The 25,118-nt window shown below is 42.9% G+C and overlaps 1 protein-coding gene across 1 annotated transcript in view; it reads right to left on the bottom strand.

Moving 5' to 3' along the window:
- LOC119919119 (dystrotelin-like) overlaps positions 1-25,118 on the bottom strand; it is a gene marked incomplete at its 5' end in the record, with an annotated part of 26,400 nt that extends 1,282 nt beyond the window's left edge. Inside the window, 14 exons of the mRNA XM_038739595.1 lie at positions 157-532; positions 640-747; positions 874-1,015; positions 1,092-1,138; positions 7,183-7,356; positions 7,556-7,646; positions 7,801-7,934; positions 13,004-13,115; positions 18,510-18,673; positions 18,750-18,821; positions 18,888-18,967; positions 22,998-23,082; positions 24,014-24,156; positions 25,007-25,118. Of these exons, the coding sequence (XP_038595523.1) occupies positions 157-532; positions 640-747; positions 874-1,015; positions 1,092-1,138; positions 7,183-7,356; positions 7,556-7,646; positions 7,801-7,934; positions 13,004-13,115; positions 18,510-18,673; positions 18,750-18,821; positions 18,888-18,967; positions 22,998-23,082; positions 24,014-24,156; positions 25,007-25,118 (1,840 nt within the window). The remainder of the gene's footprint in view (positions 1-156; positions 533-639; positions 748-873; positions 1,016-1,091; positions 1,139-7,182; positions 7,357-7,555; positions 7,647-7,800; positions 7,935-13,003; positions 13,116-18,509; positions 18,674-18,749; positions 18,822-18,887; positions 18,968-22,997; positions 23,083-24,013; positions 24,157-25,006) is intronic.

The following is a 25,118-nucleotide window of genomic DNA, read 5'->3' as shown; positions in this document are numbered from 1 at the left end:
ATGTATTGTCAGTTCTTGTGCTGTATTTGATGCCTCGTTGATGCTTGGATGTTGTTCCTCAAATGTTAGTCGCTTTGGATAAAAGCGTCTGCCAAATGAGTAAATGTAAACTGGATCAATACGAGCCTATAGTTTGGTTTCACCTTAGTGACTCACCTGTCTGTCTCTCTCTCCACCTGTCTGTCTCCATCACAAGTTTCAGTCTCTCAACAGTCTCCTGCAGCAGCTCCTCTGGACTACACGTCCCATAATGCTTCTCTTCTTCTTCAGACAGACAGGTGTTCTCTTCCTGTGGCTCTGCCTCCTCTGGTTCATCCTGTTTTCCTACTGGATGACGGAGAAACCTGTCACCTGCAGCGTCCTCCTCTTCACAGTGGGTGTCATATGACACAGGTGTGTCCAGATGCATTGTGGGAGATGGAGTTTTTTCTTTGTCCTCACTCCACTCATCCTCTGTCTTCAGCAGCACTTCTTCCTCCTCGTCTTCCTCTACGCTTTGTGGCGCGTTGTTGGCGTGTTGTTGAGCCTCCATCTGTGTTAGAAAAGAACTGGTCAAAGAAGAGAAGTCAACTACAACTCCCATGGTGCATTTCACCAACAGCCAGCCAGTCAGAGCTTTATTTTCACTGAAGCTGAAACCTGAACATTCATCAGCACTTCTTCTTCCTCCTCGTCTGTGTTTGTCTCCGAGTCGACGCCTCGTGGCGTGTTGTTGGCGTGTTGTTGAGCCTCCATCCTGTTCAGAGCCTGGTCAAAGGAGAGAAGTCAACTCCTATGGTGCATTTCACAAACAAGCAGCTTCAAATTGACTGCAGCTGAAACCTGAACATGCAGCAGTTTAACTACACCCGTGGACAGATACACGGGGTTTACCTGTGTGAGCACGCCCTGCAGACTCAGGTTGTGCTCTCTCAGCTTGTCCATGGTGACCTCCATCTCAGAGCATCTGTCCTCCAGGATGCCCTGCTCTGATTGGACGGCGAGCCGCCACGCCTGCAGCTGCTCCTCCAGCAGCCTGAACATCAACAAAGAAGAAGACTGTGAGCTGTCGCTGCAGACCGGCCTGTGATTGGTTCGTTCTGGTTTCTCACCATTTGTCCCTTTGCAGGTTTCTGACTTCTGTGAGCAGATCTGCCGCCTTCCAGTGGTCGATAACAACAACACGTTAATGTCATGCTGTATTATAAACAAGCACAATATACTAACATAAATATAACATATTACATGTAAAATATAACATGTTAAACTAATATAAAATATTACATATTAGACTAATATGAAATATTACATGTAAGACTAATATAAATTATTACATGTTAAACTAATACAAAATATAACATGTTAGACTAATACAAAATATAACGTTAGACTAATACAAAATATTACGTTAGACTAATACAAAATATAACATGTTAGACCAATACAAAATATTACGTTAGACTAATACAAAATATACGTTAGACTAATATAAATATAACATGTTAGACTAATACAAAATATAACATGTTAGACCAATACAAAATATTACATGTTAGACTAATATAAAATATTACATGTTAGACTAATATAAATTATTACATGTTAAACTAATACAAAATATAACATGTTAGACTAATACAAAATATAACATGTTAGACTAATACAAAATATTACGTTAGACTAATACAAAATATAACATGTTAGACTAATACAAAATATAACATGTTAGACCAATACAAATATTACGTTAGACTAATACAAAATATTACGTTAGACTAATATAAAATATAACATGTTAGACTAATACAAAATATTACATGTTAGACTAATATAAAATATAACATGTTAGACTAATATAAAATATAACATGTTAGACTAATACAAAATATTACATGTTAGACTAATAAAATATTACATGTTAGACTAATAAAATATTACATGTTAGACTAATACAAAATATTACATGTTAGACTAATACAAAATATAACATGTTAGACTAAAACAATATATTACATGTTAGACTAATACAAAATATAACATGTTAGACTAATATAAAATATTACATGTTAGACTAATACAAAATATTACATGTTAGACTAATACAAAATATAACATGTTAGACTAATACAAAATATAAAATGTTAGACTAATATAAAATATTACATGTTAAACTAATACAAAATATTACATGTTAGACTAATACAAAATATAACATGTTAGACTAATATAAAATATTACATGTTAACTAATACAAAATATTACATGTTAGACTAATACAAAATATAACATGTTAGACTAATATAAATATTACATGTTAAACTAATACAAATATAACATGTTAGACTAATATAAAATATTACATGTTAAACTAATACAAAATATAACATGTTAGACTAATACAAAATATTACATGTTAAACTAATACAAAATATTACATGTTAGACTAATACAAATATTACGTTAGACTAATATAAATATAACATGTTAGACTAATACAAATATTACATGTTAGACTAATACAAAATATAACATGTTAGACTAATACAAAATATTACATGTTAGACTAATATAAAATATAACATGTTAGACTAATACAAAATATAACATGTTAGACTAATACAAAATATTACATGTTAAACTAATACAAAATATAAAATGTTAGACTAATACAAAATATAACATGTTAGACTAATATAAAATATTACATGTTAAACTAATACAAAATATAACGTTAGACTAATATAAAATATATTATATATTTATATATTATATAATAATATTTGAAACTGCTGGCTAAGGATAAACGTAAATACAGTAAGATTGTTATTCACGTCGGCGGTAATGACTCCCGGTTACGCCAATCGGAGGTCACTAAGATTAATGTTGAGTCGGTGTGTACATATGCAAAAACAATGTCGGACACCGTAGTTTTCTCTGGACCCCTGCCAAATCTGACCAGTGATGACATGTATAGCCGCATGTCGTCATTCCGCCGCTGGTTGTCGAGGTGGTGTCCAGCAAACGATGTGGGCTTTGTTGATCATTGGCAGACTTTCTGGGGAAGACCTGGTCTGATCCGGAGAGACGGCATCCATCCCACTTGGGAAGGAGCAGCTCTCATTTCTAGAAATCTGGCCAAGTTTATTAGTGGACCAAATCCATGACAACCCAGAGTTGAGACCAGGAGGCAGAGTCGCAGTCTAACACACTTCTCTGCCCTTCTTTTCAGCAGTTACCCACCCAAAACCCTACGCAGAGTCGCAGTCTAACACACTTCTCTGCTCCTCCATTTCAGGAGTTACTTAGTGAAAATCCTATAGTGACGGTGTCTGCCCCCCACCATCGAAATTATTTAAAAAGGTAAACAGAAGAGGAGCTGTGCATAAAAACCTCATAAAAATTAAAACCACAAGAGCAATAGTGCAAACGAATAGGAGAGTTAAATGTGGACTCTTAAACATCAGATCTCTCTCTTCTAAAGGTGTACTAGTAAATGAACTAATATCAGATTATGATATTGATTTATTTGGTATTACTGAAACCTGGCTGGGTGATGGAGAATATGTTAGCCTAAATGAATCCACCCCTCCCAGTCATATTAATACTCACATTCCTCGAGGCACAGGCCGAGGAGGTGGAGTTGCAGCTATCTTCGACTCTAGCCTACTAATCAGCTCTAAACCTAAACTAAACTATAACTCATTTGAAAGTCTTGTTCTTAGTCTTTCGCACCCAAGTTGGAAATCACTGCAACCAATTCTCTTCGTTATAGTGTACCGAGCACCTGGCCCGTACTCTGAATTCTTATCTGAATTTGCAGAGTTTTTGTCAACTTTAGTCCTTAAAATGGACAAAGTTATTATTGTAGGGGATTTTAATATTCATGTGGACGTTGAGAATGACAGCTTTAGTACTGCGTTTATCTCTTTGTTAGATTCCATCGGCTTCTCTCAGAGTGTTCATGAACCGACTCACTGTTTTAACCACACCCTCGACCTTGTTCTGGTGTATGGTATTGAAATTGAACATTTAGTGGTGTTCCCACAGAATCCCTCTTTATCCGACCACTGTTTGATAACTTTTGAGTTTGTATTGCTGAACTACTCGCCATTGAGCAAAAATTTCTATACAAGATGTCTGTCTGATAGTGCTATAGCTAAATTTAAGGATGCGATTCCATCAGCTCTAAATACATTATCTAGTCACAAAGTAACGGAGGACTCCTATGCTAATTTCAGTCCCTCCCAAATCGATCATCTTGTTAATAGTGCTGCAGGCTCGCTGCGAATGACACTGGACTCTGTAGCCCCTCTAAAAAAGAAAATACTAAAACAAAGACGGTTAGCTCCATGGTATAATACTGAAACTCGCAAATTAAAGCAAATATCGCAGAAACTTGAGAGGAATTGGCGTTCCACCAAAGTGGAAAATTCTCGTTTAATCTGGCAAGATAGTCTTAAAACTTATAGGAAGGCCCTCCGTAATGCCAGAGCAGCGTACTACTCGTCATTAATAGAGGAAAATAGGAACAACCCCAGGTTTCTTTTCAGCACTGTAGCCAGGCTGACAGAGAGTCACAGCTCTATTGAGCCAAGTATTCCCATAGCTCTCAGTAGTTACGACTTCATGAGCTTCTTTAATGATAAAATTCTAGCTATTAGAGACAAAATTCATCAAGACCTGCCCTCAACTGGCACTGACTTATCTCTTAACTCAGGAACCTTAGAAACAGCTGTAGAACCAGATACATGTTTAGACTGTTTTGCTTCACTCAATCTTTACCAACTAACTTCAATAATTTCTTCATCTAAACCATCAACCTGCCTCTTAGACCCCATCCCGACTAGGCTGCTTAAAGATGTTTTACCGTTAGTCAGCACCTCTATACTAGATATGATCAATCTATCTTTATCAACAGGCTATGTACCACAGTACTTTAAAGTAGCTGTAATTAAACCTCTTCTGAAAAAGCCCAAACTTGATCCGGATGTTTTAGCAAACTATAGACCTATATCTAACCTTCCATTTCTCTCTAAGGTTCTGGAGAAAGCAGTTGCTAAACAGCTGTGTGACTTTCTACAGAGCAATAGTTTATTTGAGGATTTTCAGTCAGGATTTAGAGCTCATCATAGCACAGAGACAGCACTGGTGAAAATTACTAACGACCTCCTTATTGCATCAGACAAAGGACTTGTCTCTGTACTGGTTTTATTAGATCTTAGTGCTGCATTTGATACCATTGACCATCAGATCCTATTGCAGAGAGTGGAATATTTCATTGGCATTAAAGGAACCGCTCTAAGCTGGTTTAAGTCCTATTTATCAGATCGATTTCAGTTTGTACATGTTAACGATGAGTCCTCCTTGCACGCCAAAGTTAGTCCACAAGGATCTGTCCTCGGACCAATCTTCTTCACTTTATATATGCTTCCTTTAGGCAATATTATCAGGAAATATTCCATAAGCTTTCATTGTTATGCAGATGATACTCAGTTATATCTATCGATCAAGCCAGATGAAACTCATCAGTTAGCTAAAATTCAAATGTCCCTTCAGGATGTTGATGGCATCGCCCTGGCCTCCAGCACCACTGTGAGGAATCTTGGAGTTATCTTTGATCAGGACATGTCGTTTAAGTCTTACATTAGGCAAATTTCAAGGACCGCCTTTTTTCACCTACGTAATATTGCGAAAATCAGGAACATCCTATCTGAAAATGATGCAGAAAAACTAGTCCATGCATTTGTTACTTCTAGGCTGGATTACTGCAATTCCTTATTATCAGGCTGCTCAAAAAAGTCCATTAAGACTCTTCAGCTGATCCAGAATGCTGCAGCACGTGTTCTGACAGGAACCAGGAAAAGAGATCATATTTCTCCTGTCTTAGCTTCTCTACATTGGCTTCCAGTAAAATCCAGAATATAATTTAAAATCATTCTTCTTACCTACAAAGCTCTTAATGGTCAGGCACCATCTTATCTTAAAGAGCTCATAGTACCTTACTACCCCACCAGAGCACTGCGCTCCCAGAATGCAGGGTTACTTGTGGTTCCTAGAGTCTCCAAAAGTAGACTAGGAGCCAGAGCGTTCAGCTATCAAGCTCCTCTCCTGTGGAACCAGGTTCCAGTTTGGGTTCAGGAGGCAGACACCATCTCCACATTTAAGAGTAGGCTTAAGACTTTCCTCTTTGATAAAGCTTATAGTTAGGGCTGGCTCAGGTGAGTCCTGAACCATCCCTTAGTTATGCTGCTACAGGCCTAGACTGCCGGGGGATTTCCCATGATGCACTGAGCTCCTCTCTCCTCTACTTTCTCTCCCTCTGTATGCAACCTCATCCCATTATTGCATGTTACTAACACAACTTCTCCCCTTTCTGGTAGTCTTGTGCTTTCTCGTCCCTCTCCTCTCTCCTCCTATCACTTCCTGCAGGTGTTTCTGGCTCTGGAGCTGTGGAGTCTGGATCTGTGGCTCGAGGTTTCTGCCTCTTAAAGGAAGTTTTTCCTTGCCTCTGTCTCCTAGTGCTGCTCTTGGTGGGAACTGTTGGGCTTCTGTAAATAGCATCATAGAGTACGCTCTAGACCTGCTCTTTATGAAAAGTGCTGTGAGATAACTGTTGTTGTGATTTGGCGCTATATAAATAAAATTGAATGTAATTGAATTAAAATATTACATGTCCAGGAAAGTTGGGATATTTTCCAAAATGCAATAAAAACTCAAATCTGATTCGTTTGTTCACATGAAACTTTATTTGACTGACAAAAGTCCAAAGAAAAGATTCTCAGTGGTTTTACTGAGCAGTGTGATTATATTTAGAAAATATAAACAAAATTAGATGTCCATACTGCAAGAAGTTGGACAGCGGCGTGTTTTGTGTTCATCACCTTTAATAACACTGTCTGATGGTTTGGGAAGTGAAGCCACGAACTGAGCCAGATTTACAGTTGAAGGTTTGTCCTTTCTTCTTGATACAGAACTTGAGCTGCTCGACAGTCTGTGGTCGCCGCTGTCTGATTCCCCTCTTCATGATGCTCCATACGTTTTGAACAGGAGACAGATCTTGACCGGCATCAGAACATCCCTCTGGTCCACCTGAGCACATATGTTTGTCACAGAAGCATGACGGTGTCTTAGGCAGTTCCTCCTGAGGGCTGGAAGGTCACGTACATTCAGCACCGAGAGGTCTCTTCACAATGCGCTGCTGACTTTGAGGGACCCGAAGTCTCTGCAGTCTTGTGTTGAGAAATGTTCTCTTTGATCCATGAGTTCTGGATCAAAGCGGTGAGCCAGGACCTCCTGACCTGCAGAGACTGAGCCGCTGGATGAGCCCTCACCTGTTCCCAGCTTCTGGTGCAGTCTCCACAGGTGGTCCTGAATGTTCTGGACACGTTTCAGTCTGAGGTTAACTCTGTCCTAACTTTGTACTAAATCTAATCACGCTGTTGGGAAGCTTTTCTCTGGACTTCACATGAATTAATAAAACACTGATTTGATTGCATTTCGGAAATCAGCCCAACTTTGCTGGACACATATAGATCATAGGTTACATATAGAACATTCAGGGGTCATCAGAGGTCACCTGGTGAGTCGGCGTCTCCTCGTCAGTCTGCAGAGCTTTGGATGAAAATGAGCGGCGAGGAGGTTGCACCAGGGCATCATGGGAAACGTCTCTGTCAGAGGAGGGACTGTGACAGACAGCTGAGGCAGCCAATCGTGTCGGGACATCAGAAGGGGCGGAGCACTGAGAAACAAATACTTTATTTACAAAAGCTGTTTGAGTGTTTTTATTCCTCTCTCACCTGTTCTGAGTCTCTCCTGACTCACCTGTTAGGAGTCTCTCCTGACTCCGCCCACATCAGGATCCTCGTCTTGTCAGCCTCTCTCTGAGTGAATCGCCGCGGCAACAGGTTGTTCCGAGCACTGTGCACTAATGAGGAGAGAGACTCCTTCCAGGTGGGCTGAAAGACACAAGCTGAATATTACCCACTAAACCTTTACCTGTCTGTAGCTAGCTGTCTGTCTGTGGTTACCCGTCTGTCTGTGGTTACCAGTCTGTCTGTAGCTAGCTGTCTTTCTGTGGTTACCAGTTTGTCTGTAGCTAGCTGTCTGTCTGTGGTTACCAGTCTGTCTGTAGCTAGCTGTCTGTCTGTGGTTACCAGTCTGTCTGTAGCTAGCTGTCTTTCTGTGGTTACCAGTTTGTCTGTAGCTAGCTGTCTGTCTGTGGTTACCAGTCTGTCGGTGGTTACCAGTCTGTCTGTAGCTACCTGTCTGTCTGTGGTTACCAGTCTGTCTGTAGCTAGCTGTCTTTCTGTGGTTACCAGTTTGTCTGTAGCTAACTGTCTGTCTGTGGTTACCAGTCTGTCTGTGGTTACCAGTCTGTCTGTAGCTAGCTGTCTTTCTGTGGTTACCAGTCTCTCTGTAGCTAGCTGTCTGTCTGTGGTTACCAGTCTGTCTGTAGCTAGCTGTCTTTCTGGGGTTACCAGTTTGTCTGTAGCTAGCTGTCTGTCTGTGGTTACCAGTCTGTTGGTGGTTACCAGTCTCTCTGTAGCTACCTGTCTGTCTGTGGTTACCAGTCTGTCTGTAGCTACCTGTTTGTCTGTGGTTACCAGTCTGTCTGTAGCTACCTGTCTTTCTGTGGTTACCAGTCTGTCTGTAGCTAGCTGTCTTTCTGTGGTTACCAGTCTGTCTGTAGCTACCTGTCTGTCTGTGGTTACCAGTCTGTCTGTGGTTACCAGTCTTTCTGTGGTTACCAGTCTGTCTGTAGCTACCTGTCTGTCTGTGGTTACCAGTCTGTCTGTAGCTAGCTGTCTTTCTGTGGTTACCAGTCTGTCTGTGGTTACCAGTCTGTCTGTAGCTACCTGTCTGTCTGTGGTTACCAGTCTGTCTGTAGCTAGCTGTCTTTCTGTGGTTACCAGTCTGTCTGTAGCTAGCTGTCTTTCTGTGGTTACCAGTCTGTCGGTGGTTACCAGTCTGTCTGTAGCTACCTGTCTGTCTGTGGTTACCAGTCTCTCTGTAGCTACCTGTCTGTCTGTGATTACCAGTTTGTCTGTAGCTACCTGTTTGTCTGTGGTTACCAGTCTGTCTGTAGCTACCTGTCTGTCTGTGGTTACCAGTCTGTCTGTAACTAGCTGTCTTTCTGTGGTTACCAGTCTGTCTGTAGCTAGCTGTCTGTCTGTGGTTACCAGTCTGTCTGTAGCTACCAGTCTGTCTGTGGTTACCAGTCTTTCTGTGGTTACCAGTCTTTCTGTGGTTACCAGTCTGTCTGTAGCTACCTGTCTGTCTGTGGTTACCAGTCTGTCTGTAGCTAGCTGTCTTTCTGTGGTTACCAGTTTGTCTGTAGCTAGCTGTCTTTCTGTGGTTACCAGTCTGTCGGTGGTTACCAGTCTGTCTGTTGTTACCTGTCTGTCTGTGGTTACCAGTCTGTCTGTAGCTAGCTGTCTTTCTGTGGTTACCAGTTTGTCTGTAGCTAACTGTCTGTCTGTGGTTACCAGTCTGTCGGTGGTTACCAGTCTGTCTGTAGCTAGCTGTCTTTCTGTGGTTACCAGTCTCTCTGTAGCTAGCTGTCTGTCTGTGGTTACCAGTATGTCTGTAGCTAGCTGTCTTTCTGTGGTTACCAGTTTGTCTGTAGCTAGCTGTCTGTCTGTGGTTACCAGTCTGTCGGTGGTTACCAGTCTCTCTGTAGCTACCTGTCTGTCTGTGGTTACCAGTCTGTCTGTAGCTACCTGTTTGTCTGTGGTTACCAGTCTGTCTGTAGCTACCTGTCTTTCTGTGGTTACCAGTCTGTCTGTAGCTACCTGTCTTTCTGTGGTTACCAGTCTGTCTGTAGCTACCTGTCTGTCTGTGGTTACCAGTCTGTCTGTGGTTACCAGTCTTTCTGTGGTTACCAGTCTGTCTGTAGCTACCTGTCTGTCTGTGGTTACCAGTCTGTCTGTAGCTAGCTGTCTTTCTGTGGTTACCAGTCTGTCTGTGGTTACCAGTCTGTCTGTAGCTACCTGTCTGTCTGTGGTTACCAGTCTGTCTGTAGCTAGCTGTCTTTCTGTGGTTACCAGTCTGTCTGTAGCTAGCTGTCTTTCTGTGGTTACCAGTCTGTCGGTGGTTACCAGTCTGTCTGTAGCTACCCTTTCTGTCTGTGGTTACCAGTCTCTCTGTAGCTACCTGTCTGTCTGTGATTACCAGTTTGTCTGTAGCTACCTGTTTGTCTGTGGTTACCAGTCTGTCTGTAGCTACCTGTCTGTCTGTGGTTACCAGTCTGTCTGTAACTAGCTGTCTTTCTGTGGTTACCAGTCTGTCTGTAGCTAGCTGTCTGTCTGTGGTTACCAGTCTGTCTGTGGTTACCAGTCTTTCTGTGGTTACCAGTCTGTCTGTAGCTACCTGTCTGTCTGTGGTTACCAGTCTGTCTGTAGCTAGCTGTCTGTCTGTGGTTACCAGTCTGTCTGTGGTTACCAGTCTGTCTGTAGCTACCTGTCTGTCTGTGGTTACCAGTCTGTCTGTTGTTACCTGTCTGTCGGTGGTTACCAGTCTGTCTGTAGCTAGCTGTCTTTCTGTGGTTACCAGTCTGTCTGTGGTTACCAGTCTGTCTGTAGCTAGCTGTCTGTCTGTGGTTACCAGTCTGTCTGTAGCTACCTGTCTGTCTGTGGTTACCAGTCTGTCTGTAGCTAGCTGCCTGTCTGTGGTTACCAGTCTGTCTGTAGCTAGCTGTCTTTTTGTGGTTACCAGTCTGTCTGTAACTACCTGTCTGTCGGTGGTTACCAGTCTGTCTGTATCTAGCTGTCTTTCTGTGGTTACCAGTCTGTCGGTGGTTACCTGTCTGTTTACCTGCCTGTGGTTACCAGTCTGTCTGTAGCTACCTGTCTGTCTGTGGTTACCAGTTTGTCTGTGGTTATCTATATGTCTTTGCTCACCTGTATGTGGTTACCAGTCTTTTTGTGGTTACCTGTCTGTAGTTACCAGTCTGTCTGTAGTTACCTGTCTGTCTGTGCTCACCTGTCTGCCTGTAGTTACCTGTATGTCTGTAGATACCTGTATGTCTTTAGTTACCTGTCTATGGCTACCTGTATGTCTGTAGTTGCCTATCTGTCTGTAGTTACCTGCCTGTCTGTGGTTACCTGCCTGTCTGTGGTTACCTTTCTGTGGTTACCTGCCTGTCTGTGGTTACCTGCCTGTCTGTGGTTACCTTTCTGTGGTTACCAGTCTGTCTGTAGTTACCTGTCTGTGGTTACCTGTCTGTGCTCACCTGTCTGTTTACCTGTCTTTCTGTGGTTACCAGTCTGTATGTGCTCACCTGTCTGCCTGTAATTACCTGTATGTCTGTGCTCACCTGTCTGTTTACCTGTCTGTCTGTGGTTACCTGTCTGTAGTTACCAGTCTGTCTGTAGTTACCTGTCTGTCTGTGCTCACCTGTCTGCCTGTAGTTACCTGTATGTCTGTAGATACCTGTATGTCTTTAGTTACCTGTCTATGGCTACCTGTATGTCTGTAGTTGCCTATCTGTCTGTAGTTACCTGCCTGTCTGTGGTTACCTGCCTGTCTGTGGTTACCTGCCTGTCTGTGGTTACCTTTCTGTGGTTACCAGTCTGTCTGTAGTTACCTGTCTGTGGTTACCTGTCTGTGCTCACCTGTCTGTTTACCTGTCTTTCTGTGGTTACCAGTCTGTATGTGCTCACCTGTCTGCCTGTAATTACCTGTATGTCTGTGCTCACCTGTCTGTTTACCTGTATGTCTTTAGTTACCTGTCTATGGCTACCTGTATGTCTGTAGTTGCCTATCTGTCTGTAGTTACCTGCCTGTCTGTGGTTACCTGCCTGTCTGTGGTTACCTTTCTGTGGTTACCTGCCTGTCTGTGGTTACCTGCCTGTCTGTGGTTACCTTTCTGTGGTTACCAGTCTGTCTGTAGTTACCTGTCTGTGGTTACCTGTCTGTGCTCACCTGTCTGTTTACCTGTCTTTCTGTGGTTACCAGTCTGTATGTGCTCACCTGTCTGCCTGTAATTACCTGTATGTCTGTGCTCACCTGTCTGTTTACCTGTCTGTCTGTGGTTACCTGTCTGTAGTTACCAGTCTGTCTGTAGTTACCTATCTGTCTGTAGTTACCTCTATGTCTGTAGTTACCTGTCTATGGTTACCTGTCTTTCTGTGGCTACCTGTCTGTCTGTAGATGCCAATCTGTCTGTAGTTGCCAATCTGTCTGTAGTTACCTGTCTGTCTGTAGTTACCTATTTGTGGAAACCTGTCTGTGGTTACCTGAATGTAGGTAGTTACCTGCTTGTGGTTACCAGTCTGTTTGTGGTTACCTGTCTGTAGTCACCAGTCTGTCTGTAGTTACCTGTATGTCTGTTGTTATCTTTCTGTGGTCACCTGTCTGTTTACCTGTTTGTCTGTGGTTAACTTTCTGTCTGTAGTTACCTGTCTGTATGTGCTCACCTGTATGTCTGTAGTTTTCTGTCTGTCTGTGGTTACCAGTCTGTCTGTAGCTACTTGTCTGTCTGTGGTTACCAGTCTGTCGGTGGTTACCTGCCTATCTGTGGTTACCTGTCTGTAGTTGCCAATCTCTCTGTAGTTGCTTGTCTGGCTGTGGTTACCTGTCTGTCTGTGGTTACCTGTCTGTAGTTGCCAATCTGTCTGTAGTTACCTGTCTGTATGTAGTTTCCTATCTGTCTGTGCTCACATTTCTGTCTGTGGTTACCTGTCTGTGGTTACCCGTCTGTCTGTAGTTACCTGTCTGTGGTTACCTTTCTGTCTGTGGTTACCAATATCTCTGCAGTTACCTGTCTGTGGTTACCTGTCTGTCTGTAGTTATCTGTCTGTCTGTAGTTACCTGTATGTCTGTGGTTACCTTTCTGTCTGTAGTTACAAGTCTGTCTGTGCTCACATGTCTGTCTGAGGTTACCTTTATGTCTGTGGTTACCTGTCTGTGGTTACCCGTCTGTCTGTAGTTACGTGTCTGTGGTTACCTGTCTGTCTGTAGTTACCATTATCTCTGTAGTTAACTGTCTGTGGTTACCTGTCTTTAGTTACCTGTCTGTTGTTACCTGTGTGCAGAACTCGAGCACTGGATGTTGAGCTTTGTGTTTCCTCGTCTGTCTGTCTGTCAGGAAGCAGGTCTGACACAGGTGGACGTTCACACATTTCATACATCGATACCTGAACACACACACACATATAATCATTCACAATGCTGCCTTTCAGTTTGTCTTACAGGATCATCTGACCCCAGTACAGTTTAGTTTAGCCTGGTAGAGTCCAGTTAAACCTCAGCAGAGTCCAGTTCAACCTCAGCAGAGTCCAATTCAACCTCATCAGTCCAATTCAACCTCAGCAGAGTCCAGTTCAACCTCAGCAGAGTCCAGTTCAACCTCAGCAGAGTCCAGTTAAACCTCAGCAGAGTCCAGTTCAACCTCAGCAGAGTCCAGTTCAACCTCAGCAGAGTCCAATTCAACCTCATCAGTCCAGTTCAACCTCAGCAGAGTCCAGTTAAACCTCAGCAGAGTCCAGTTCAACCTCAGCAGAGTCCAGTTCAACCTCATCAGTCCAGTTCAACCTCAGCAGAGTCCAGTTCAACCTCAGCAGAGTGCAGTTTATCCTCAGCAGAGTCCAATTCAACCTCAGCAGAGTCCAATTTATCCTCAGCAGAGTCCAGTTCAACCTCAGTAGAGTCCAATTCAACCTCAGCAGAGTCCAGTTCAACCTCAGCAGAGTGCAGTTCAACCTCATCAGTCCAGTTCAACCTCAGCAGAGTCCAGTTCAACCTCAGCAGAGTCCAGTTTACCCTCAGTAGAGTCCAATTCAACCTCAGCAGAGTGCAGTTTGTTCTCAGTAGAGTGCAGTTCAACCTCAGCAGAGTCCAGTTCAACCTCAGCAGAGTGCAGTTCAACCTCAGTAGAGTCCAGTTCAACCTCAGCAGAGTGCAGTTCAACCTCAGTAGAGTCCAGTTCAACCTCAGTAGAGTGCAGTTCAACCTCATCAGTCCAGTTCAACCTCAGTAGAGTCCAGTTCAACCTCAGCAGAGTCCAGTTCAACCTCAGCAGAGTCCAGTTCAACCTCAGCAGAGTGCAGTTAAACCTCATCAGTCCAGTTCAACCTCAGCAGAGTCCAGTTTATCCTCAGCAGAGTGCAGTTCAACCTCAGCAGAGTGCAGTTCAACCTCAGCAGAGTCCAGTTCAACATCAGCAGAGTCCAGTCTATCCTCAGCAGAGTCCAGTTCAACCTCAGTAGAGTCCAGTTCAACCTCAGTAGAGTCCAATTCAACTTCAGCAGAGTCCAGTTTATCCTCCGTAGAGTCCAGTTCAACCTCAGCAGAGTGCAGTTCAACCTCAGCAGAGTCCAGTTCAACCTCAGCAGAGTCCAGTTTATCCTCAGCAGAGTGCAGTTAAACCTCATCAGTCCAGTTCAATCTCAGTAGAGTCCAGTTCAACCTCAGCAGAGTCCAGTTCAACCTCAGCAGAGTCCAGTTCAACCTCAGCAGAGTCCAATTCAACCTCAGCAGAGTGCAGTTTATCTTCAGCAGAGTCCAGTTCAACCTCAGCAGAGTGCAGTTCAACCTCAGCAGAGTCCAGTTCAACCTCAGCAGAGTGCAGTTCAACCTCAGCAGAGTCCAGTTTATCCTCAGCAGAGTGCAGTTAAACCTCATCACTCCAGTTCAACCTCAGCAGAGTCCAGTTCAACCTCAGCAGAGTCCAATTCAACCTCAGCAGAGTCCAGTTTATCCTCAGCAGAGTGCAGTTTATCCTCACTAGAGTCCAGTTCAACCTCAGCAGAGTCCAGTTCAACCTCATCAGTCCAGTTCAACCTCAGCAGAGTCCAGTTTATCCTCAGTAGAGTGCAGTTCAACCTCAGCAGAGTGCAGTTAAACCTCATCAGTCCAGTTCAATCTCAGTAGAGTCCAGTTCAACCTCAGCAGAGTCCAGTTCAACCTCAGCAGAGTCCAGTTCAACCTCAGCAGAGTCCAGTTCAACCTCAGCAGAGTGCAGTTTATCCTCAGCAGAGTGCAGTTCAACCTCAGCAGAGTCCAGTTCAACCTCAGTAGAGTGCAGTTCAACCTCATCAGAGTCCAGTTCAACCTCAGCAGAGTCCAGTTCAACCTCAGCAGAGTCCAGTTTATCCTCAGCAGAGTGCAGTCCAACCTCAGCAGAGTCCAGTTCAACCTCATCAGTCCAGTTCAACCTCACTAGAGTCCAGTTCAACCTCAGCAGAGTCCAGTTCAACCTCATCAGTCCAGTTCAACCTCAGCAGAGTCCAGTTTATCCTCAGTAGAGTGCAGTTCAACCTCAGCAGAGTGCAGTTAAACCTCATCAGTCCAGTTCAATCTCAGTAGAGTCCAGTTCAACCTCAGCAGAGTCCAGTTCAACCTCAGCAGAGTCCAGTTCAACCTCAGCAGAGTCCAGTTTATCCTCAGCAGAGTCCAGTTCAACCTCAGCAGAGTCCAATTCAACCTCAGCAGAGTGCAGTTTATCCTCAGCAGAGTCCAGTTCAACCTCAGCAGAGTCCAGTTCAACCTCAGTAGAGTGCAGTTCAACCTCATCAGAGTCCAGTTCAACCTCAGCAGAGTGCAGTTCAACCTCAGCAGAGTCCAGTTCAACCTCAGCAGAGTCCAGTTCAACCTCAGCAGAGTCCAGTTTATCCTCAGTAGAGTCCAGTTCAACCTCAGTAGAGTCCAGTTCAACCTCAGCAGAGTGCAGTTTATTCTCAGTAGAGTCCAATTCAACCTCAGCAGAGTCCAGTTCAACCTCAGTAGAGTGCAGTTCAACCTCATCAGTCCAGTTCAACCTCAGTAGAGTCCAGTTTATCCTCAGCAGAGTCCAATTCAACCTCAGCAGAGTGCAGTTTATTCTCAGTAGAGTCCAGTTCAACCTCAGCAGAGTCCAGTTCAACCTCAGCAGAGTCCAGTTAAACCTCAGCAGAGTGCAGTTAAACCTCATCAGTCCATTTGAACCTCAGTAGAGTGCAGTTCAACCTCAGCAGAGTCCAGTTCAACCTCAGCAGAGTCCAGTTCAACCTCAGCAGAGTCCAATTCAACCTCAGCAGAGTCCAATTCAACCTCAGCAGAGTCCAATTCAACCTCAGCAGAGTCCAGTTCAACCTCAGCAGAGTGCAGTTAAACCTCAGCAGAGTCCAGTTTATCCTCAGCAGAGTCCAGTTCAACCTCAGCAGAGTCCAGTTCAACCTCAGCAGAGTGCAGTTTATTCTCAGTAGAGTCCAGTTCAACCTCAGCAGAGTCCAGTTCAACCTCAGCAGAGTGCAGTTCAACCTCAGTAGAGTCCAGTTCAACCTCAGTAGAGTCCAGTTCAACCTCAGTAGAGTCCAGTTCAACCTCAGCAGAGTCCAGTTTATCCTCAGCAGAGTGCAGTTCAACCTCAGCAGAGTGCAGTTCAACCTCAGCAGAGTCCAATTCAACCTCAGCAGAGTCTAGTTCAACCTCAGCAGAGTCCAATTCAACCTCAGCAGAGTCCAGTTCAACCTCAGCAGAGTGCAGTTAAACCTCATCAGTCCAGTTCAACCTCAGCAGAGTCCAATTCAACCTCAGCAGAGTCCAGTTCAACCTCAGCAGAGTCCAGTTTATCTTCAGCAGAGTCCAGTTCAACCTCAGCAGAGTGCAGTTAAACCTCATCAGTCCATTTGAACCTCAGCAGAGTCCAGTTCAACCTCAGCAGAGTCCAGTTTATCTTCAGCAGAGTCCAGTTCAACCTCAGTAGAGTCCAATTCAACCTCAGCAGAGTCCAGTTCAACCTCAGCAGAGTCCAGTTCAACCTCAGCAGAGTCCAGTTCAACATCAGCAGAGTGCAGTTAAACCTCATCAGTCCAGTTCAACCTCAGCAGAGTCCAGTTCAACCTCAGCAGAGTCCAGTTCAACCTCAGTAGAGTCCAGTTTATCCTCAGTAGAGTGCAGTTCAACTTCATCAGTCCAGTTCATCCTCAGCAGAGTCCAATTCAACCTCAGCAGAGTCCAGTTCAACCTCAGCAGAGTGCAGTTAAACCTCATCAGTCCAGTTCAACCTCTGCAGAGTCCAGTTTATCTTCAGCAGAGTCCAGTTCAACCTCAGCAGAGTGCAGTTAAACCTCATCAGTCCAGTTCAATCTCAGTAGAGTCCAGTTCAACCTCAGCAGAGTCCATGTTAAACCTCAGTAGAGTCCATGTTAAACCTCAGTAAAGTCCATGTTAAACCTCAGTAGAGTCCAGTTAAGCCTCAGTAGAGTCCATGTTAAACCTCAGTAGAGTCCAGTTAAACCTCAGTACAGTCCATGTTAAACCTCAGTAGAGTCCATGTTAAACCTTAGTAAAGTCCATGTTAAACCGCAGTAGAGTCCATGTTAAACCTCAGTAGAGTCTAGTTAAACCTCAGTAAAGTCCATGTTAAACCTCAGTAATGTCCATGTTAAACCTCAGTAGAGTCCATGTTAAACCTCAGTAGAGTCCAGTTAAACCTCAGTAGAGTCCATGTTAAACCTCAGTAAAGTCCATGTTAAACCTCAGTAGAGTCCATGTTAAACCTCAGTAAAGTCCAGTAGGGTCCAGTTAAACCTCAGTAGAGTCTAGTTAAACCTCAGTAGAGTCCATGTTAAACCTCAGTAATGTCCATGTTAAACCTCAGTAGAGTCCAGTTAAACCTCAGTAGAGTCTAGTTAAACCTCAGTAAAGTCCATGTTAAACCTCAGTAATGTCCATGTTAAACCTCAGTAGAGTCCAGTTAAACCTCAGTAGAGTCCAGTTAAACCTCAGTAAAGTCCATGTTAAACCTCAGTAGAGTCCAGTTAAACCTCAGTACAGTCCATGTTAAACCTCAGTAGAGTCCAGTTAAACCTCAGTAAAGTCCATGTTAAACCTCAGTAGATTCCAGTTAAACCTCAGTACAGTCCATGTTAAACCTCAGTAGAGTCCAGTTAAACCTCAGTAGAGTCCAGTTAAACCTCAGTAAAGTCCATGTTAAACCTCAGTAGATTCCAGTTAAACCTCAGTACAGTCCATGTTAAACCTCAGTAGAGTCCAGTTAAACCTCAGTAGAGTCCATGTTAAACCTCAGTAGAGTCCAGTTAAACCTCAGTACAGTCCATGTTAAACCTCAGTAGAGTCCAGTTAAACCTCAGTAGAGTCCAGTTAAACCTCAGTAAAGTCCATGTTAAACCTCAGTAATGTCCATGTTAAACCTCAGTAGAGTCCAGTTAAACCTCAGTAGAGTCTAGTTAAACCTCAGTAAAGTCCATGTTAAACCTCAGTAATGTCCATGTTAAACCTCAGTAGAGTCCAGTTAAACCTCAGTAGAGTCCAGTTAAACCTCAGTAAAGTCCATGTTAAACCTCAGTAGAGTCCAGTTAAACCTCAGTAGAGTCCATGTTAAACCTCAGTAGAGTCCAGTTAAACCTCAGTAAAGTCCATGTTAAACCTCAGTAGATTCCAGTTAAACCTCAGTACAGTCCAGTTAAACCTCAGTAGAGTCCAGTTAAACCTCAGTAAAGTCCATGTTATACCTCAGTTATTATTTTCTGAAGATGATGATTTGTTAAAGTTAAAATAACTGTCCTGATTGGAAGATGTTGGCTCACCTGAGTCCGGTGATGGGGACCGTCTTGCAGGTATGGCAGCGGACGGCGTGATTGACTTTCTGACTAACGGCCAGGCGATGCAAAGTGGGTAACCATAGCAACAGACGTGGCTCGCTCTTCAGCCATGACAACACGTGTTCTTTGCTTGCCATCGGGGTCATAACCTGTAAACACACACAGTCAGTGGGTCGCTATGACAACCGCCAGTCACCTGCCGCTGAGGACTTTTTGAGTTCTCACCCCGGTAAAACATGACCCCACCGCCGCCTCCACGCCGCTAAAAACACCTTCCTCCTGCACCGCCGCAGGAACCTGAACACACAAACATGTTAGAAAGAGAAGGGCATGCTGGGGAAATGTATTCTGTACTGGTTTTACCTGGCTGAGGTCCTGCAGTAAAGATCTGAGTCCAGACCTGCTGACTGATCCAGAGCAGTTTGCTGCAACACTCACCAGAGCTGCAGGACACAGAGGCGTTTTATTCTGAAGGGAGAAGTGTATTACTCTGAAGGGAGTTTTATTCTGAAGGAAACTGTTTTATTCTGAAGGGACCAGTGTTTTACTTTGAAGGGAGTTTTATTCTGAAGGAAACTGTTTCATTCTGAAGGAAAAAGTTTATTCTGAAGGAAACTGTTTTATTCTGACGGGACCAGTGTTTTACTTTGAAGGGAGTTTTATTCTGAAGGAAACTGTTTCATTCTGAAGGAAAAAGTTTATTCTGAAGGAAACTGTTTTATTCTGAAGGGACCAGTGTTTTACTTTGAAGGGAGTTTTATTCTGAAGGAAACTGTTTCATTCTGAAGGAAAAAGTTTTATTCTGAAGGAAACGGTTTTATTCTGAAGGGACCAGTGTTTTACTCTGAAGGGAGTTTTATTCAGAAGTAAACTGTTTTATTCTGAAGGGAACAGTGTTTTCTCTGAAGTAAACTGTTTTATTCTGAAGGGAACAGTCATGGGAGAAGTGCGGGAGAAGTTCGGAGAAGACATGGAGAAGGACTTTCGGTCGGCACCAAAGTGTTTCTGGAGAACTGTCCGCCATCTCAGGAGGGGGAAGCGGGGAACCGTCCAAGCTGTGTACAGTAAGGATGGGACCCTGCTGACCTCAACTGGGGAGGTAATTGGGCGGTGGAAGGAACACTTTGAGGAACTCCTAAATCCGACTGACTCTTTAGTAGAGGCAGAGCTCGAGGCTGATGGGGGATTCTTGTCAATTTCCCTGGTGGAAGTCACTGAGGTAGTCAAACATCTCCACAGTGGCAAAGCCCCAGGGATTGATGAGATCTGCCCAGAAATGCTAAAAGCTTTGGGTGTGGAGGGGCTGTCTTGGATGACACGTCTCTTTAACATTGCATGGAAGTCGGGTACAGTGCTCAAGGAGTGGCAGACTGGGGTGGTGATTCCCCTGTTCAAAAAGGGGGACCAGAGAGTGTGTGCCAATTACAGGGGTATCACACTTCTCAGCCTCCCCGGTAAAGTCTACTCCAGGGTGCTGGAACGGAGGGTTCGGCCGATTGTCGAACCTCAGATTGAAGAGGAACAATGCGGTTTTCGTCCCGGTCCTGGAACAACTGACCAGCTCTTTACTCTCACAAGGATCCTGGAGTGGGCTTGGGAGTATGCCCATCCAGTCTACATGTGCTTTGTAGAGGGTTGGCCTTCGCCAGGGCTGCCCTTTGTCACCAATCCTGTTTGTGATATTCATGGACAGGATATCGAGGCGTAGTCGTGGCGAGGAGGGGCTATGGTTCGGGGGCTTGGGATCTCGTCACTGCTTTTTGCGGATGATGTGGTCCTGATGGCATCATCGGTCCGTGACCTTCAGCTTTTACTGGATCGGTTCGCAGCCAAGTGCGAAGCGGTTGGGATGAGGATTAGCACCTCTAAATCTGTGACCATGGTTCTCAGCAGGAAACTGGTGGAGTGCCAACTACGGGTAGGGAATGAGTCCTTACCCCAAGTGAAGGAGTTCAATACCTCGGGGGCTTGTTCACGAGTGAGGGGAGACTGGAGCAGGAGATTGGCTGGAGAATCGGAGCAGCGTTGTGGTGAAAGGAGAGCTGAGCCGTAAGACAAAGCTCTTGATCTACCGGTCGATTTTCGCTCCTACCCTCACCTATGGCTGGGTCGTGACCGAAAGAACGAGATCGCAGGTACAAGCGGCCGAAATGGGTTTCCTCAGGCGGGTGGCTGGTGTCTCCCTTAGAGATAGGGTGAGAAGCCTGGCCATCCGCGAGGAGCTCAGAGTAGAGCCGCTGCTCCTTTGCGTTGAAAGGAGCCAGTTGAGGTGGTTTGGGCATCTGGTAAGGATGCCTCCCGGACGCCTCCCTAGGGAGGTGTTCCAGGCACGTCTAGCTGGGAGAAGGCCTCGGGGAAGACCCAAGACTAGGTGGAGAGATTATATCTCCACACTGGCCTGGGAACGCCTCGGGATCCCCGAGTCAGAGCTGGTTAATGTGGCTCGGGAAAAAGAAGTTTGGGGTTCCCTGCTGGAGCTGCCCCCCGCGACCTGATCCCGGATAAGCGGATGAAGATGGATAGATGGATGGATGGATCTCTACAGACAGACAGGTCCTCACCTCTGTATTTGTCCAGCAGAGTTTTATTCTGAAGGAAACAGTGTTTTACTCTGAAGGAAACTGTTTTATTCTGAAGGGAACAATGTTTTACTCTGAAAGAAAAAGTGTTTTACTCTGAAAGAAACTGTTTTATTCTGAAGGAAACAATGTTTTACTCCGAAGGGAGTTTTATTCTGAAGGAAACAATGTTTTATTCTGAAGGAAACAATGTTTTACTCTGAAAGAAAAAGTGTTTACTCTGAAAGAAACTGTTTTATTCTGAAGGAAACAATGTTTTACTCCGAAGGGAGTTTATTCTGAAGGAAACAATGTTTTACTCTGAAGGGAGTTTACTCTGAAGGAAACTGTGTTTTTCTCTGAAGGAAACTGTTTTATTCTGAAGGGAACACTCATTCTCTACAGACAGACAGGTCCTCACTTCTGTATTTGTCCAGCAGAGTTTTATTCTGAAGGAAAAAGTGTTTTACTCTGAAGGAAACTGTTTTATTCTGAAGGAAACAGTGTTTTACTCTGAAGGAAACTGTTTTATTCTGAAGGAAACAATGTTTTACTCCGAAGGGAGTTTTATTCTGAAGGAAACAATGTTTTACTCTGAAAGAAAAAGTGTTTTACTCTGAAAGAAACTGTTTTATTCTGAAGGAAACAATGTTTTACTCCGAAGGGAGTTTATTCTGAAGGAAACAATGTTTTACTCTGAAGGGAGTTTTACTCTGAAGGAAACTGTGTTTTTCTCTGAAGGAAACTGTTTTATTCTGAAGGGAACACTCATTCTCTACAGACAGACAGGTCCTCACTTCTGTATTTGTCCAGCAGAGTTTTATTCTGAAGGAAAAAGTGTTTTACTCTGAAGGAAACTGTTTTATTCTGAAGGAAACAATGTTTTACTCCGAAGGGAGTTTTATTCTGAAGGAAACAATGTTTTACTCTGAAGGAAAAAGTGTTTTACTCTGAAAGAAACTGTTTTATTCTGAAGGAAACAATGTTTTACTCTGAAGGAAAAAGTGTTTTACTCTGAAGGGAGTTTTACTCTGAAGGAAACAGGGTTTTCCTCTGAAGGAAACTGTTTTATGAAGGGAACACTCATTCTCTACAGACAGACAGGTCCTCACTTCTGTATTTGTCCAGCAGAGTTTTATTCTGAAGGAAACAATGTTTTACTCTGAAGGGAGTTTTATTCTGAAGGAAACAGTTTTTCTCTGAAGGAAACTGTTTTATTCTGAAGGGAACTCTCATTCTCTACAGACAGACAGGTCCTCACTTCTGTATTTGTCCAGCAGAGTTTTATTCTGAAGGAAAAAGTGTTTTACTCTGAAGGAAACTGTTTTATTCTGAAGGAAACAATGTTTTACTCCGAAGGGAGTTTATTCTGAAGGAAACAGTGTTTTACTCTGAAGGAAACTGTTTTATTCTGAAGGAAACAATGTTTTACTCTGAAGGGAGTTTTATTCTGAAGGAAACAGTGTTTTACTCTGAAGGAAACAGTGTTTTTCTCTGAAGGAAACTGTTTTATTCTGAAGGGAACTATCATTCTCTACAGACAGACAGGTCCTCACTTCTGTATTTGTCCAGCAGAGTTTTATTCTGAAGGAAACAGTGTTTTTCTCTGAAGGAAACTGTTTTATTCTGAAGGGAACTCTCATTCTCTACAGACAGACAGGTCCTCACTTCTGTATTTGTCCAGCAGAGTTTTATTCTGAAGGAAACAGTGTTTTTCTCTGAAGGAAACTGTTTTATTCTGAAGGAAACAATGTTTTACTCTGAAAGAAAAAGTGTTTTACTCTGAAGGAAACTGTTTATTCTGAAGGAACAATGTTTTACTCCGAAGGGAGTTTACTCTGAAGGAAACAGTTTTACTCTGAAGGAAACAGTTTATTCTGAAGGGAACTGTCATTCCCTACAGACAGGTCCTCACCTCTGTATTTGTCCAGCAGAGTTTCAGCAGACAGCGCGATCAGAGCCGTTGAAGAGAAGCAGCTGAAACAGAACCAGCCTGAGTCCTGAAACACAAACAGGGTTTGTCCTCATGGTGGCGCTACTGGTTACTGTTACTATGATACAAACACAGTGAAGGAATTTCTGTGAGCTTCCTGTCACAGCAGCACATCATGTAAAAACCTGATGAAGTCATGTATTTATAAAGGTATAATATTATTTATCCATAACAGTTAAAGTCTGTATTTATAAAGGTATAATATATATTTATCCATAACAGTTAAAGTCATGTATATAAAGGTATAATATGATTTATCCATAACGGTTAAAGTCATGTATTTATAAAGGTATAATATATTTATCCATAACGGTTAAAGTCATGTATTTATAAAGGTTATATATATTTATCCATAACGGTTAAAGTCATGTATTTATAAAGGTATATATATATTTATCCATAACGGTTAAAGTCATGTATTTATAAAGGTATAATATATATTTATCCATAACGGTTAAAGTCATGTATTTATAAAGGTATATAATATTTATCCATAACGGTTAAAGTCATGTATTTATAAAGGTATAATAATTTTATCCATAACAGTTAAAGTTATGTATTTATAAAGGTATAATATATATTATCCATAACGGTTAAAGTCATGTATTTATAAAGGTATAATATATATTTATCCTAACGGTTAAAGTCATGTATATTTAAAGGTATAATATATATTTATCCATAACGGTTTAAAGTCATGTATTTATAAAGGTATAATATATATTTATCCATAACGGTTAAAGTCATGTATTTATAAAGGTATAATATATTTATCCATAACAGTTAAAGTCATGTATTATAAAGGTATAATATATATTTATCCATAACAGTTAAAGTCATGTATTTATAAAGATATGATATATATTATAGACCCTGACCTGTCAAACAGCCTGAACATCAGACTGCACGTCTCCTCGGAGCCTCATCAGTCACATGACCGACACTTCCTGTGATGCGCTATGGAACATCCTGTTCAGAGTCCGGGTCACTTCCTGCCTGTTCAGCCCCACGTCCTGCTGCAGCGTAGCTCCGCCCACCGCACGTAAGGCCGCCACGATGTGTCGAAGAGACACGACGTGCACTGAAAACACACAAAGACACTGCAGCCAGACGGAGTTCTGTTGTAAAGATGAAGGCCCTCCGTAACGCCAGAGCAGCGTACTACTCGTCATTAATAGAGGAAAATAGGAACAACCCAGGTTTCTTTTCAGCACTGTAGCCAGGCTGACAGAGTCACAGCTCTATTGAGCCAAGTATTCCCATAGCTCTCAGTAGTTACGACTTCATGAGCTTCTTTAATGATAAAATTATAGCTATTAGAGACAAAATTCACCAAGACCTGCCCTCAACTGGCACCGACTTATCTCTAAACTCAGGAACCTTAAACAGCTGTAGAACCAGATACATGTTTAGACTGTTTGCTTCCCTCAATCTTTACCAACTAACTTAAATTATTTCTTCATCTAAACCATCAACCTGCCTCTTAGACCCCATCCCGACTAGGCTGCTTAAAGATGTTACCCTTAGTCAGCACCTCTATACTAGATATGATCAATCTATCTTTATCAAAGGCTATGTACCACAGTACTTTAAGTAGCTGTAATTAAACCTCTTCTGAAAAAGCCCAAACCTGATCCGGATGTTCTAGCAGTCGCCAAACAGCTGTGTGACTTTCTATATAGCAAGAACAACTTAAGTTCAAATACACACACTGTGTTGTACTATACTGCAGTACTGTCTGTAAGTGATGTGATTAGTACATGTAGGACTGAGAATAATATTTGATATGATGAGGTAATATACATAGTTGGTAAAACACAGAAACCTAATGTAATAAAATAGTTTAATATAGTATATAAATAAAAGCACTAATGTACTACACCTAGTATAAATGAATTAAAATAAATCTATAACAAATGTTTTGGCCTCACGGTGACAGAGTTTCTGCAGAGACTGAAGCTTCATGGCGACTCTGTAGACGGATGGACGGATTTCATTCAGTCCTTCTGAAGGAAACAAGAACTCAAGATCAGTACAACTATT

Source organism: Micropterus salmoides, unplaced genomic scaffold (assembly GCF_014851395.1).
Source record: "Micropterus salmoides isolate LMB-PRFRI ecotype aquatic unplaced genomic scaffold, ASM1485139v1 Ms_hic_scaffold_2550, whole genome shotgun sequence".
Taxonomy (NCBI): Eukaryota; Metazoa; Chordata; class Actinopteri; order Centrarchiformes; family Centrarchidae; genus Micropterus; species Micropterus salmoides.
The sequence above is the reverse complement of the archived record's forward strand: the minus strand, read 5'-3'. Positions and strand labels throughout refer to the sequence as shown.